General features: G+C 33.8%; 1 protein-coding gene across 2 annotated transcripts in view; it reads left to right on the top strand.

The window, feature by feature from the left end:
- The window catches only part of RGS7 (regulator of G protein signaling 7), a 486,456-nt gene that overhangs the window by 360,740 nt on the left and 110,202 nt on the right, over positions 1 to 15,514 (top strand). For both annotated transcript variants that reach the window (XM_081300308.1, XM_081300309.1), the window contains exons 5-6: positions 3,443 to 3,549; positions 8,165 to 8,216. In XM_081300308.1, the coding sequence (XP_081156434.1) occupies positions 3,443 to 3,549; positions 8,165 to 8,216 (159 nt within the window). The remainder of the gene's footprint in view (positions 1 to 3,442; positions 3,550 to 8,164; positions 8,217 to 15,514) is intronic.

Genomic DNA, 15,514 nt, shown 5'->3' with positions numbered 1-15,514 from the left:
GAGAGGGAAGGCTAGGGAATTACACACCTGTAGCCGCAGTTTTCAATGAAGTTATCTCCTCCGCCGCAGTCTGGTGACATCAGTTCTCTGCCATGGTGGTATCTCTTGCAAATGGCGACAGTTCGTTTCCCTTTGCCAGGTGACCAATGCAACGGGTGGGTCCTTACTGTCTCTCCCAAGCCCCGTTTCAAACCTGTGGCCACTACCTATGAAGGCTCGGTTGGCATTTACCTCCGTAGGAACAGAAGGGCCGACCAGTTGTTTCAGCCGGATGGATTAGTGCTGAGTCACAGCTGTTTGTCTGCGGGAAGCAGGCGAACGGGAGCTTGAATTCAGCCGATCCGGGCTCAGTGTGTGTTCTGAGAGGCCCAGACAGTTCGCCCCAGATCCACGTCAGTTCAGCATTGCCTAGTGATCCTGAGCAAACAGAATTTAGATTGTTTACGACTCCCTATGCCCGCACAGCTGAAGAGGTCAGAGACTTGATCTCTCCGCGCCCACCGCCATGTTGGAATCCCCCAGTAATATTGATTCAATAGCTATTTTTTTCTGTTGACAAACTGCCAAGTATATAGTCTTAAACAAAACAGAAAATTTGCCCCAACTTCCTGATTTTCCACCAAGTCATTTATTCTGCCCTGGAGGCCAGGTCATCTGAAGTTTGTACTATGGAGCCCCATGTTCCCTGTAATCTCAATCTCTCTAGGTTTCTATTTTCCCTAAGACCTTGGAATAATTTTATAAGCCTTGTTAAAGATGAGTCTTCTTAAATACTATGTCAAGTGGTTTGACTTTCCCTCCTTATACAAGGTATGTATGACTCATGTAGAAACTAAAGTTTAATCTTAGATATAGACCCTCACCAATATAACTCTACTGAATACAAGGCATGATACCAAATTATCAAAACCAATCACCTTAATCATAAAATTATAGATCATGTGTATTTATTAGAAGGAAAATAAAATGATGATATATAATCAAATAAAATTGAATATTTTTTTACCTCAAAAAGGAGGTATAAATTACTAGCTAACTCACTCTTTATCTTTTCAATCACCAAGGATTTATTAAGGCCCACTAATAGGCCTTAATGGCACTGCTACACGAAGAAGAACTGCAAACATAAACCTTGCCCCTACGAATGTCTGAACTGTAGCAGAGTTAGTATCTAAGGAGATGTAGGGTACTAAGAACGTTCTGATGCTCATTAGCTTGTCATTTTCTTTTCTGCAACCTCCCTGTATTTACTTTCATTATATTTTTCTGATTCTCATTAACACTTTAACACCTAACTGGTTCTGTTGTTTCTGTGGGTATCTTTATTTTAAGTCCCATTCTTCCCTATATTTAGAGTTCAGAAACTCTTGACCCTTTCTAGGGAACTGAGTTTCCCTTTATTTTATCTGTACTCTGCAGCCTTCCTTATGTGTCATAACTTAATTTCTTTTTGGAAAGTATGCTAAGACTATTTTTCCAAGGCCACAGATTCTGGGACTAAATTCACAAATATGACTTTAAGAAGACAAGTGAACCACCTCAATTTGAAATCCTACAATGGATGTTATATGTTGCCTTGCCCAGTTTTCCTTGACAGGGTGGTCTAGGAATTCATAACTTGACCAAAGCTGTAAGGACCTGTCTGTTGTTATGGCCCAGCTGCCCTCATAGAGACTCTTACCATTTTAATTGTATGGATATTTTAAAAATGAGGTGAATGTGGAAATAAATAGTATTTGGAATTGTCAACTTCTCTTAGTCATCTTAGAAAAGGGCAATTGCTGGAAGTATATAACCTTAAATTACTTTGGAATTTAAAAAATCATAAAAATTAGTGAGTGTATAAATAATGAAACACAATAGCTACCATACATTTAATTACTATGGCATACAAGGCATTATTCAACTTTATTACATATGTTCTTATCTATTTCTCATGCCAATATGGCAAGATGTGCTTATTACCTTTATTAATAGGTGGGGAAGGCACAGGAAATTTAAATAACAAGAGACATTGGGATCTCCAAATGTTTTGTTCTTCCTACAACATCACACTAGCTCCAGAGTTTTAATAAGTATGTAGGTATGCTGGAGAAAGCAGCACATGCTTTGAAAAGACTTTGACTTTAGATTGAAAGGATATAGCAATTATAGATATTGATATGTATCTGTTTGTAGAAAATAACATTCTATGCAAGGAGGTATTTAATTGGGGGTATAGAGAAGAAGAGGGAGTCATTTAATAACAATCTTCCAAGGATATAGCAAAGAGAAAGATTACATAGTTATTCTTTATTATTATCAGGAACAAGGAATTAAAATGATGGAGGTAGAAGAAGCTGTCAATTAAAATGTTTGAAATGTATTATACACCCATTACAAGGAGCATCACAATACCTAATGACAGATAAAAATTTAAGTTAATTAATTATTAACCAATATAAATGTAACAGGGAAGGAGAAAGGGAATGTCTGTGGGTTCAGTTACCATTTTAAAGAAAATCATTTTAGCTACTTGTATAAAAAACAAAAACAAATCTATAAATAAATTGTATATAAACATATGTAAATAAATAAGTCTAATTTTGGTATTTTCTATATATAATATATATTAATATATATATTAATTTTGTTCTAGAAAACTATTTTTTCACAATTCCATATTTTCTAGATCTCAAGCTAATAAATACCATGTTGTCCCTGCTTAAATGCAACAATAACTCTATTGACCAAATGTTATTAACTCTTTTGTTGGAAAAAAATGGTTCATCTATATAGAGTCCATCTGTATTATAGCATTATGTTCTGAAATTGTCAAATAACTGTCTTCCTAGTCCATATCTAAGATAGAATAGTAGAAGCTATACTGGACAATCCAAGAACTCTATTGCCTTAAGAGTGCAGCATAAATGGTCTTAGATGCCTTAACATTACCTTTTAGCATCAAGTAATAGTGATCCCTGTCATTAGAGAAACTGCTGATAGCATTAGATATCTAAGAAATAGGCAGGGGAGTGATGCAAGTGGAAACATTTAAAAGTATAAATTACTATATAAATGCCTAATAGAATTATTTGTGGAAGAATATTAACATACATCCCTTCTATGAAGAAGCTAGATTCCAAAGACTCAGAAGAAATCTCTTATGTCGTTGTTCCATAACTTAATTTTTCCCTGAATGGGTAGTCATGGGATGAGGCTGGTCACTGTATAATCACTCACTAATAGAAATCAGAACCAAGTTAGTACTCTGTGTGAAAGAACTGAAAAATAAGTTCAAACAAAGCCAGCTTCCAGATGCCAAAAATTTGAATGCACAAATGTGCTCAAGGAGAAGCAAACAAAATGTTACACACTTCTGAATGAATGATAAAAAAAAAAACCACACACACGTTTTTCAAAGTTTTATGTGTTCTTGTTTTGTGTTGCTTTCCTAAAACAGTGGAGGCGCTCCATTTGGGAACATTAATGGCTGCCCATGGATACTTCTTTCCAATCTCAGATCACGTACTCACGCTCAAGGATGATGGCACCTTTTACCGGTTTCAAGTAAGTTGAAATGAAAATGTTCTTTTACATTAAACTAGAACCTGGAATTTTGTTGGTTATTCTATTTTTCTTAAACAGAACTTTTGAGAACTAGGCCTTATTTTTCCTTGACTTAGGCTTTTCAGAAACTAAAGTTAAGACATAAAAAACAGAGAAGATGGGAAAATGCTTAGTCCAGATAATTTGTGAAAGCGAAACTGTGTAATGATTGAAGTCATATTTTAATGTAAACTTAAGGAAAATTCACAAAATTACTTAATGGAATCCTGGAAGATGGGAGTCTTTTGTTCCTGCAATGCAATGTATCTAACTAGTAGGAAGTAAGTTGAGAAATGAAACTAAATTTATCATACCCTGGCCACTGCCTGTGATCCAGAACTACCTTTCAGTCCAAGAAAGCTCTTAAGGGAATGCTTTAAGCTCCCAGATAGAATTTAACTATTTATACAAGCACTGGACTTGTTCATGTCTGAGATTTTTTACAAGTCTGTGAAGACTAACTTGCATAAACTCCACCCAAGACAGGAGGATACCTTAGATAATATGCAAACTGGTGAGTCACTCTGGCTCATTTCCAAATGACATAGACACAGTTAATCTTTTGAGAAATGGTTGTAGACTCATTTCCATGATTGTGCATGCAACCAACACTTGGTTCACAATGATGTAACAAAAGTGTACTCTGTATTTCATTAGAAATAATGGTTAATTCATAACTGATGGGTAGATTCCAGCCTATAAAATTAAAGTGCATATAATGCCAGAGTTCACTCTCTAGCTTATTGTCTGAGGTTATTTTTCTGAACAATCTCCTGATTGTTCAACTTTTAGAGATTACAACATTTTCCCCACTTGTTTTGAATATTATTAGATGCTCTTTGTCTGAAAAATTGAAGAATAGCAATTTGATTGGCTAAACCTTGTTTGGAAAAACAGAGAAAAAAGAGCAAATATGCTTAAAAATTATTTTCAAGTATCTGGGCTGGAGTTGTAGCTCAGTGGTATAGTGTTTGCCTAACATGTGAGATATTGGGTTTGATCCTCAGCACCACATAAAATAAATAAATTAAATAAAGGTATCATGTCCATCTACAACTAAAAAAAAATTAAAAAATTATTTTCAAAGATCACTGGCTTCCTAAAACTCTCTCACTGCTATTTCTTTAAGACTATTTTATCTCAATGCAAATAAGCATAGAGTGTTTTTGCATTAATTGCCGGTAACAAGGCAATCTCCTGAAACTCTCATACTAATCTTAATAGTCAAGCACTTTATAGCAGCAATTTTTTGTAATTTAAAAAGGTTGTAAAATAATAGTCTTTATATGGCTAAACTTTAATGGTAGCTTAAAACAACCTATTGTTAAGGTAACTTGTGGTCTTATGGGTTTACATTTTAATACATAGGAAATCTTATTGATTAGCACATACATTGCTTTTATGTGACTATTACTTCTTGATTTTTAAAAGTCTCTTACTATTGCAGAATTAAACATTTCCCAAATGATCTTATTGTTATATAGAATTTTCATATACAAATTGGAAGTAAACTTAACAAAATTCTCACAAATTCTAAAGGAAAGTTTGGTTTATGTTTGCAAAAGTTAAAACTTTTTATTTATCTTCAAAATCAGTATTAATGGTAAAATTATCTATATGTCAAAAAAACTATCTATAGGGAAAACAGAATATATTATATCCCTTGAGAATTATCTAATTCAAGAATTTTCTATGAAACAAACTAGGTCAGACAGAACCCAACATTAGTGATGATGGGTTGAATTAGCGATAACATGAGATTTTTATCTCTACTGTTGTCATTCCAGACTGAAATTAGTAGGCAGACAAGGTATAAAGATCTTAGTCATGCTCATGAGTCAAAAATGAGCAAAGCTTGGAAGGCACCACGTACATTCAGGAAAAAAAAGAAAGATATTTTAAAGAATTTTTCAAATATAGCAACAGAATAGGTGCAAACAGCATATTAATTTAATGACTACAAGGTATAGTACAGGGTTATAACATTCAACGGACTGATGAATATATGAAATATGTGTGTGTGTGTATATATATATACACATATATATAATGTACATACACATCTGTAGTAGTATCTAAATATAATAGATACTATTACTATTTAAAGATACTATTTATAAATGATTAATGAAGCATAGAATCCTAAAACCAAAATTTTAAAAAATCAAAACCAGAAACTCAGGGTTAATTGAATTGTTCCTGTAATATCTATCAAGGCATTAATCAATCTATATTTGGAGAGCTCTAATAATAGAAAACACATTATTGGTCAAAGTATTCACTTTCCTTTTTATGTTGGTTCCAAGCAACAGAAAAGTCTTTATTACATTGAATTGAAATTCAAGTCCTCAAAAAGATTTTAAAATTCATGAATTAAAATGGAAAACGTTAGGATGCCATGTTTGCTATTCATCCAGTGAATGATGGATAGTGCAACCATCACTTAAAATCCAAAGAGCTTCTAGGGCATAAGTTCAAGAGAAACAAAACTCTTTTAATTTCATTGGCATGCCACAGTATATTTGTCTCAAATTTTCAGTGCATGTTTTAATCAGATGTAAACTTACAATTATCTAATCATCCTCTATTTGCTAATGGGAATTGAGATCTGACATGATTCTCCAGGCAGGTCTCTGTTATAACTCTCATCACCTTTAATGGATGTGCCACAGTTAAGCAATGACTGAACAATATTAGATGAATTTTTGATAGATAAGGAAACCAACAGTGAAAAACACACTCTTGCATTAAAATTTCCTAAAGTGTAGTAGTACTATGAAAATAGGTTTTTAAATTTCAATGACCTAAAAGGTCATTTTTCTCAAATACTTTCCATCAGTAGAAATCATAACATTTTTTTTCCTAGGAAAAATCCTCCAGTGTTATAAATATTGGCTTTGTGACATTTCCATGTAATGTCACAAGACAAAATTCTTTATCTTTTATTTTCCCAGCAATGAAATTTTCAATAAAGTAAATGACAATAGAGTTAAGAATAGATGAAAACATTCCTTTCATTTTGAGGGTAAAAATGTATATGTCTGACCAGTCTGACTAGGATAGATATTTTACATTTAGATAGATTTGTATGCATGGACATGTGCATACACACACACACACACACACACACACACACACACACAAGAAATACAAAAAGATTAATGCACTTTATATGAAATATCTCAAAAGCCAGCATCCTAAATGAAAGCATGCTTTTAGTTACTTTATTTTTCTATGATGCTCTCCTAGAATCCTGATCCAATTTTTTTTAAGAAATGAAATCTTTCGGAACTCTGCCTCCTACAGAGGCAAGTGGAATTGGGGGAGATGAACATGTTTCATATAAGTCTTAATAGCCCCTTTATTTTGTGGTTCACTTTTTTTCTTCTAAATCCCAGATGTGATTTCATTCATACCTGCACAAAACTGCTATTAGCTTTTTTTTTATTATTATACTGTAGTAATTCCCAACAAAGAGTAGAGGTTAAGTCAAAATCCCCTGGTGTTCTCATTCAGTTTGGAAAGACTTCCTCTCCCAGAAAATCAAACAGTTCTCCTCAACTATTCTTTCTAGAGAATCATTCTTTTACAGATAGAATGGTCAGATAATCAGAGATTTCCCAAAATGTGCTCATTGTGCATGGCTTGTCAACATACTTAATTAATAAGTGCAGTGAACTCCACAAAGCTGATGTCTGTAATCACTGTTCTATTCAGTCCTGAGGCATCATCATTCCAGGAAATAGGGTGAGAGAAGCAGACAAGTGGTCATCATGCCTTCTTATGATCTTTACGAGCAGTGAGCCAAGATAAAGAGTTCTTTTAAAAAATATAAAATGATAATGTTAGTGATAATAATAGTTTTTCTTGATCAAACATTATCTTTATAATTTAGTCAATCAGTTCCTAGAATTTTTACAGAATCAGAATTCTGCCTATTGTTCAAATAAGACATTATTATTTTGATAATGATCTCTGGCTTGTTTATTTTAAAACTTTAGAGCAATAAATGTCCTTATGAAAGGAATATTTGAAGAGTGAAAGTAAAATGCTGTTTCAATCTAGTTGGATAGCTTTGAGATCTGCATTATATAATTAATAGAGCCAGGAAAATGATTGCCAGACCTCAGGGGAAGATTTTTGTCAATTGAGCTTTTTGGATCCATCAAAGGCAATGTTGAGATACATGAAGATAGAAAACAATTGGTTATTTTTAGACAATTTTCATCACAAGTCTTGCTGAGTATAATACTCTACTTTCAGTCCTCCCTGTGGATGAAAACTTTTTTGTTTAAATGTTGCAATCAGAACTTTTATGTCCATTGGCTAGAATTGCAGCAGTGTATAGCATTTAAATGCCTGCTGGTACAGCATATATTTAAAAGGTTGAGCCATTGGTCAGAAAATAAATGCAGATGCAAAATCTTACAATGTCTCTCTTGGAAATTGTTCTGAGTTATAAAACGTATTAACTAACTGTTCTAGATAATTGTTGACGATGAATACAGATAATAAATCAGAAATACACCAAATTTTTATTTGTCTAACCTGACTTTCATTTCTCTTTGTTCCACAGACACCCTATTTTTGGCCATCAAATTGTTGGGAGCCAGAAAATACAGACTATGGTTAGTGCAATATCTCATCATTTTATTATTGATTGTCAGTATGTCTGGATTAATGTGTACTTGCATTTTATTGCATTTGTCAACAAGAAAGTGAAACCATAATTTTCAGTTTGGGATTAATATTTCTAACATTAAATTTACAAATGGCCTTGTTTGGAAAGTCATCAAACCTAGTGGTAACTTTTTCCATGTTATACTGCTCTTTGCAACTGTAGAGAAGATTCTAAATCGATTAAACAGTTATAAATAAGTTTAAAAAGGTTATTATTATTTTTTCATGGTACCCTGGATTACTAAAAAGAACAACAAAAGATCTTAAAGAGCAAGAGCTCTATTTCAGATCTCCCACTTTGCTGTGTGGTTTTTGGCAAGTCCTTTGACTTCTCTAGACTCCACTTTTCTCACTAATACAGGAGGCATTTTGTTGTTGTTGTTGTTACCAGGGATTGAACTCAGAGGCACTCAACTACTGAGCCATATCCCCAGCCCTATTTTTATATTTTATTTAGAGACAGAGCCTCACTGAGTTGCTTAGCATCTCTCTTTTTTTTTTGAGGCCGGCTTTGAACTCACAGTTCTCCTGCCTCAGCCTCCCAACCTGCTGGGATTATAAGCATATGCCACTGCACCTGGAAAGCCATCTTATAATTCTATAAACAAAAGGGTTTATTAAATACGAAGAGGCCAATTGCAAGCAAAATAAAATCAATCACAATTTTAATCCTAATAAATCACATTCAGTGAATTTAGCATAAATTTGATATAACAACCATGATTTCAATTAAACACAAGAAAAAAGTAAGTACTAAAAATGAATACTACTAAGTATTCACTCTCTTCCTAAAAGTGACAATTTTCAAAAACAAGATTGGATTTTTTAGTGTTATTTCTACAAATACTTGTGGAGAATTATTCCTATGCCAATTGCTGCAGTAGGTTAGTAGAATAACAAAGGTGACTGACTTCTGTAGCATTGGGTAGCTCATAGGCTAGATGAGAAAGCTGAAAAGAAGTCACCATTGAGTGCCAAGGGAATACAGCAGTGTTATGAGCAACTAATGTGGAAATTTCAAAGAAGGAGAAGTTGACTTTACTTGTGGGAAGTGGGATGGTTTCGGGATGATTTCATACAAGAACTGGAAACATTTCATCTGAATTTTAAAGGAGACGGGGCTTTGTCAGGCATAGAGGCAAGAAAAGCCTTTGAGGGAAAGAGTCTAACATGATATGCAAAGGCAGTGAGAGCTTTCACAGCAACTTGGCTTTCTTTGATACTGCTGCCGGAGCAATGTCTTTGGAAGAAAAAGCCTAGGAAAAGCCCTGGAACACCAATGGAGCTGTCCTTCACTTTTGACATTGCCCAAACTGTAATTTAATGGTTCATCCAAGAGTGGTCAGTTGCTAGTTAAAGGAGTCAAACTAACATATCTCACAGAAAAAAATCTAAAATTTAATATTAAAGAGACTAGATGATTCCTTTCCAGTAGTGGAAATGCCAGTTTCTTCATGCAGTAGGAATTGAGCCCAGAACCTGCTGCATGCACTACAATGCTATTCCCCAGTGCACGATGTTGACTTTCTAATGCTGATGGAATAATTCAAGCTAGTATGCCTAAGGAAACTTGGCATTGTTCTTCTCACATACTCAATAAATCAAAATTAAAACACTGCCTCTGCTTATTCTCAGTGCTTCTCTATCCATATTCTGTGGTTTTCATAAATGTGTTACTGAGATCACAATTAAAGCTCATGTTTTATGACTTTACGTAGATTGATGTTTCCATGGTAAGCCTGAGAAAATGTCATGGCCTACACAACCCATCATTTATAGAAAATCCCTCAAAGTGGGTCATCCAACATGATTAATGTCATTCAGCTTCTCACTAATTTATTGATGCCCACTTCAGAGGTGGTCATCTTCTAAACTTTTTCCTAAAATCTAAAATGCCTGCTTGTTAACTAACTGCAGACATAGTCTTTAATTATTGTATTTGTTTACCCCCCGAATGTAGTCTTGTTTGTATGTAGCTGGTATTAATTATATATAAGCAAAGAGTAAAATATTCAATATGAGTTCATGTGGCAGGGCGGGGGGGGCGATGAAGAGATAGAATTGAGGATGATTCAGATACTGTAACTCTCCTTCAAGCAATGCTGTTTCATCTTCTGCGATTTTTCTTTTTTAGGTGCAAATGAATTATAGCAGCAATTTGAGTTATCTAACATGTAAAGTCCTACTCCCATTTGTTTAAAATACACTGTTATAAAAGCTGCACCCTTCTTTTAAGATGATATTGAGTATAGATGAGGATACATAAAATTATAAGAGGTTATGAGGGGCAAGGGGGAGGGAAAAAAAAAAGGGAGAGAATTGAACAACAGCAGGGGAGGTAGAGAGGGAAGATGGGAGGGGAGGGGAGGGGAGGGGGGATAGTAGGGGATAGGAAAGGTAGCAGAATACAACAGTCACTAATATGGCATTATGTAAAAATGCGAATATGTAACAGATGTGATTCTGCAATCTGTATTTGGGGTGAAAATGGGAGTTCAAAGCACAATTTGAGTCTAATGTATGAAAGATGATATATCATGAACTATGTAATGCGATAAATAATCAATAAAAAAAAAAGAAAAAAAAAAAAGATGATATTGAAACCATGATGTACAAGTACAATGCATGGTGACTACTTCGACTGCAATTTCTAAGACAACTTTTGGGCAAAAAGGCTTTTATTGCATAAAACAGGGTTAAAAAACCAATTTATCTCACTCTATTCGCATTCCAACTTATTTTTCTATCACTGATTTGAATTTACTGTGCAGGTTCTGCAGAACATAAAACCTCTATACATCAGTTTATAAGGAAAAATACTTTTCCATGGTTACCTTGGTCTTATAGAGAAACAGAATGTATTTATTATGACTAAGATAAGATGAATCAATATACAGGGTCTACATTTCAACGAACCCCACTTTTTGAAAATCAAGTTGGTGCTGGGGTGTAGTTCAGTGGTAAAGCACTTACCATGTGCTAGGTAAGGTAGATTTGATCCTTAGCACTGGGGGAGGAAGAGGACCAAGAATACTGTTGAAAATCAGATTCGATAAGATATCTGATATTTTTCACATAAGTACAAAAAAAAATTTATTCCAAAATGGGATTCCCCAGGTATATTTGCATATAGCACACCAAAAATATACAAAAAAATACTCAACGTCTTTAGCAGTCAGGGAAATATAAATCAAAACTGACATTTCATCTCACTCCAGTTAGAATGGCAGTCCTCAAGAAGAAAAATGATAAATGCTGGTGAGGATGCAGGAAAAAGGAACCCTGGCACATCGTTAGTGGGATTGTAAATTAGTACAACCACTGTAGTAATCAGTATGCAATGAAATGTCCTCAAAAGACTAGGAATGGAACTAAAATATGATCCAGCCATATCACTCCTCAGTATTTATCCAAAAGAATTAAAGTCAGCATATTAAGTGATACATGTATACCCATGTTTACAGCAGCACAATTCACAATAACCAAGGTATGGGAGCAGCCTAGGTGCCCCTCGACACATTAAGAGAGAAATAAAATGTGGTATATGTACATAGTGGGGGTTTATTCAGCCATCAAGAAGAAAGAAATTTACAGTGAAATGGTTGGAACTAGAGAACATCATGTTAAGCAAAATAAGCCAGACTCAGAAAGTCAAAGAGGTTGTATGTATATTTTTTTCTCACATGGGGAAGGTAGAGAGAAAAAAAAAAAACAGGAAAAAGGGATCTCATGAAAATAGAAGGGAGACCAGTAGGGCAAGGGAGGGGATGAAGGAACATAGGAAGAAGGAGCAAAAGGAGGTACTGAGGAATGAAATTGACTCAATTATGTAAACATGTATGTACAAATATGTCACAATGAATTCCACTATTACATATAATTATTGTGCACCAGTAAAACATTTTTTAAGAACTCAAAGAATGATGTGGCACAAACTTCTATTGAGGGCCAGAGGCCAAGGCACAAGAGAGCTCAAGAGAATTTTGGTGAGAGTTAGAGATAGTATCAATGGTAGCTAACTGAAGCGGAAGCTAAAGACAGGGTTGTTTTTTTTTTTTTTTTTTTTGTCACTGGTATCTCTGAACACGCATGTTGCACATTGAGTGTCTTGGAATTGAACACACATCTAACAACATCTTTAGACTGGCTTGAACAGTTAATGTCAGAATAGAATTTAAACCCCAAGAGATTAAATTACCTGTAAAGATAAGAGCCCCTCTATTTGTTTGATTCACCTCACTTATCCTAACCAAACCCCAACCCTCTATGTATTTAAAATTTTGACATTTTATTCATTATAAGTTTTTTTAACTATGTTTTTTTCAAATATTGTTTATCTTGATTACACCCTAAAACTTTGTACCTGAAGTGTCTGTTCTGCTCCCAGTGAAAGTGCAACTGATGTCACATTTGGTTCTTAGGTAACCAAAGTGTGAAAACCAGTTGAATGAAGACAATTGGAAGGACCTACAAATATTTACCTAGGAGGGTGTGGGAGGCATATTTAGTATGGAAGGTCTGTGGTGGAATTTCCTGGTGTGTTTACTGAAACCAACGCATGACAATTGCAGAAAGCAGCATTTTTTTTCTCAGTATAAAGACCTTCCAACCATGAAAATTGTTCAGAACTTTGCATTATCTTGAAGAGTAATGATCTGTATCTTAGTAAATATTCAGCCAAAGGCCTTTCTTTTCTCCAGGATTTTTGTGGAGGTTTTCAGACCTATAAGAGAGAGATGCTCAGGGACCTACAAAACTAGATAGGACTGAGCACCACTTAAGGATATTGAGAGTTAATATATTTTTTCATAGATGGCAATGAGGCTATCAAAAGCACCGTATTCTAGTTGGATAACCACAGTAATTATATATAGTAGTACTCCTATGAACTGTAATATTGGAAAACCTAGAATTCACTATGTTGGAGAAAATTTTTAAAAAATTATTTTTTTAAAAAAGTGGACATTATGTATTTCTTGACCAAAACCAGAGCAGTGATTTTATATTTATTTCTGACATGATCAAAAACTGATTATTTTTCATTTTGATTCCCATTGGCACTTAATTTGCATAGTTACTTATTTTAGGAGTTTCATGGAAGCCTTTACAGTCCTATATTATGGTCCTCTATAGAACTTTCCAAGTTTTTATCTTTGGATTTTAATATCTATTTTTGCCAGCTGTTCATAGTTTCTAAAATCATGTCTCAGGGAGCAGATTTTTAAACCTAATGGACTTCATTTTTAAAGAATTTTAAGGTTTATATAAAAATTGAGCAGAATATACAGAGTTCATGTATACCACCTCAATACCAACCATACTTTTCCCTGTACATAACATCTTACATTAGTATGGTACATTTATTACAATTAATGAGTCAATATTGATACATGAATTATTAACTGAAGCCCATAATTCACATTAGAATTCAGTCTTTGTGTTGTACATCCTATGAGCTTTCACAAGTGTATGGTAACATTTATCTACCAGTATAGTCTCACACAGAATAATTTCACTGCCTTAAAAGTCCTCTGTTCTACCTATGCTTCCCTACACCCACCTCAACTTCTGGTAACCACTGTTTTTGTTGTTGTTGTTGTATTTTTTTTTAACTTGGTCCATAATTTCACCTTTCCCAGTGTGTCATATAGTTGGAATCATACAGTATAGAGCCTTTCCAGACTGGCTTCTTTCTTTGAAAAAATATGCCTTTTAATTCCTCCATGTCTTTGCATGGTCAGATAGCCTGCTGCTTTCTTACCATGGGATAATATTCCACTGGTATGAAGGACCATAGTTTATCCAGTCATACTTTGAAATACATGTAGATTGACTCTGCATATGACAATGATGAAGGAAGCTTTCATAAACATTCATTAATAGGTTTCTTTGAGGACCTAAGTTTTCAACTCATTTGGGCAAACACCTAGGAGAGTGGATTGTACGGAAAAGTGTGGTTAGCTTTATAGAAGTCTTCAAAGTAGTTGTACCATTTTGCATTCCCATCAGCAACGAATGAGAGCTCCTATTGCTCCACATGTTCATCATATTTAGTGTTTTAAATACTTATAGTATTAGCCATTCTAATAGATGTGTTATCTCATTCACTTAATTTGTAATTTCTTGGTAACATTATGTTGAACATCTTTTCATATGAATATTTACCAAGTGTTAACTTCTTTGGTGAGATTTCTGTTGAGATACTTTGCCCACTTTTAACTGGGTGGTAGTTGTTTTCTTGTTGAATTCTTAAAGTTTTTCATAACTTAAGAAAACCAGACATTTACCAGATATGTTTTGCAAATATTTTTCCCAGTCTATAGCTTGTCTTTCATGGATGGTCTGTTTCATAAAGTAGAAGTATTAAATTTTAATGAAGTTCAGTTTACAATTTTTCTATCATAAATGGTACTTTTAGTGTTGTATCCAGAAGTCATCAACAAACCCAAGGTTGCCTAGATTTTCTCCTATCTAGTTGGAGAATATCTAGTTCCAGGTCTTTTATAGTTTTACATTTTGACTTTTGGACCTATATATAATTCATTGTAATTTATAAAAGTTGTACAATCTGAACCTTTGTCACTTTTTTGCTGTGTCTCTGCACTTTTTCAACATCAGTTTTTAAAAGTGCCATTTTCTTATCATTGTATTTTTTTGCTACCTTGTGTGGATCTATTTCTAATATTTCTATTCTGTTCCAATGGTTTGTCTATTTTTTATCTTCTTTTGCCAATAGCACACTGTATTGATTATTTTAGATTAATAGTAAGTCTTGAATTTGTACAGTGTCAGCTCTCCAACTTTGTACTTTTTCTTCTAGGCCTTTTATTTTCCATTTAAACTTTGGAATCAGAACATTAATGCCTATAAAATATCTTGCTTGTATTTTTCTTGGTAGTGCATATAATCTACAGATTATGCTACAAAAAAACTGTCATTTTAACAATATTTCATTTTCCTATTTATATATTTAGTATATCTATTTATTTAGATCTTTGAATTCTTGCATCAGTTTTATATTTTTATTATTATATCATACGTAGTTTAGAATTTGTCTAAATATTTTTATGCTCATGTAAATTAGTTATGTGTTTTTAATTTTACATTTCAATTTTTCATGTCACTATATAGAAAAAAACATTGACTTACGTGCTTTACCACCCTGATGTAATCACCTAGTTCTAGAGTTTTTTGTTGTTTCTTTGAGATATCCTATATAAATAAATGGGTTTTTTTCTTAACAAAG

This window comes from Spermophilus citellus (assembly GCF_964194105.1).
Source record: "Spermophilus citellus genome assembly, chromosome: 6".
Lineage (NCBI taxonomy): Eukaryota > Metazoa > Chordata > Mammalia > Rodentia > Sciuridae > Spermophilus > Spermophilus citellus.
The sequence above is the reverse complement of the archived record's forward strand: the minus strand, read 5'-3'. Positions and strand labels throughout refer to the sequence as shown.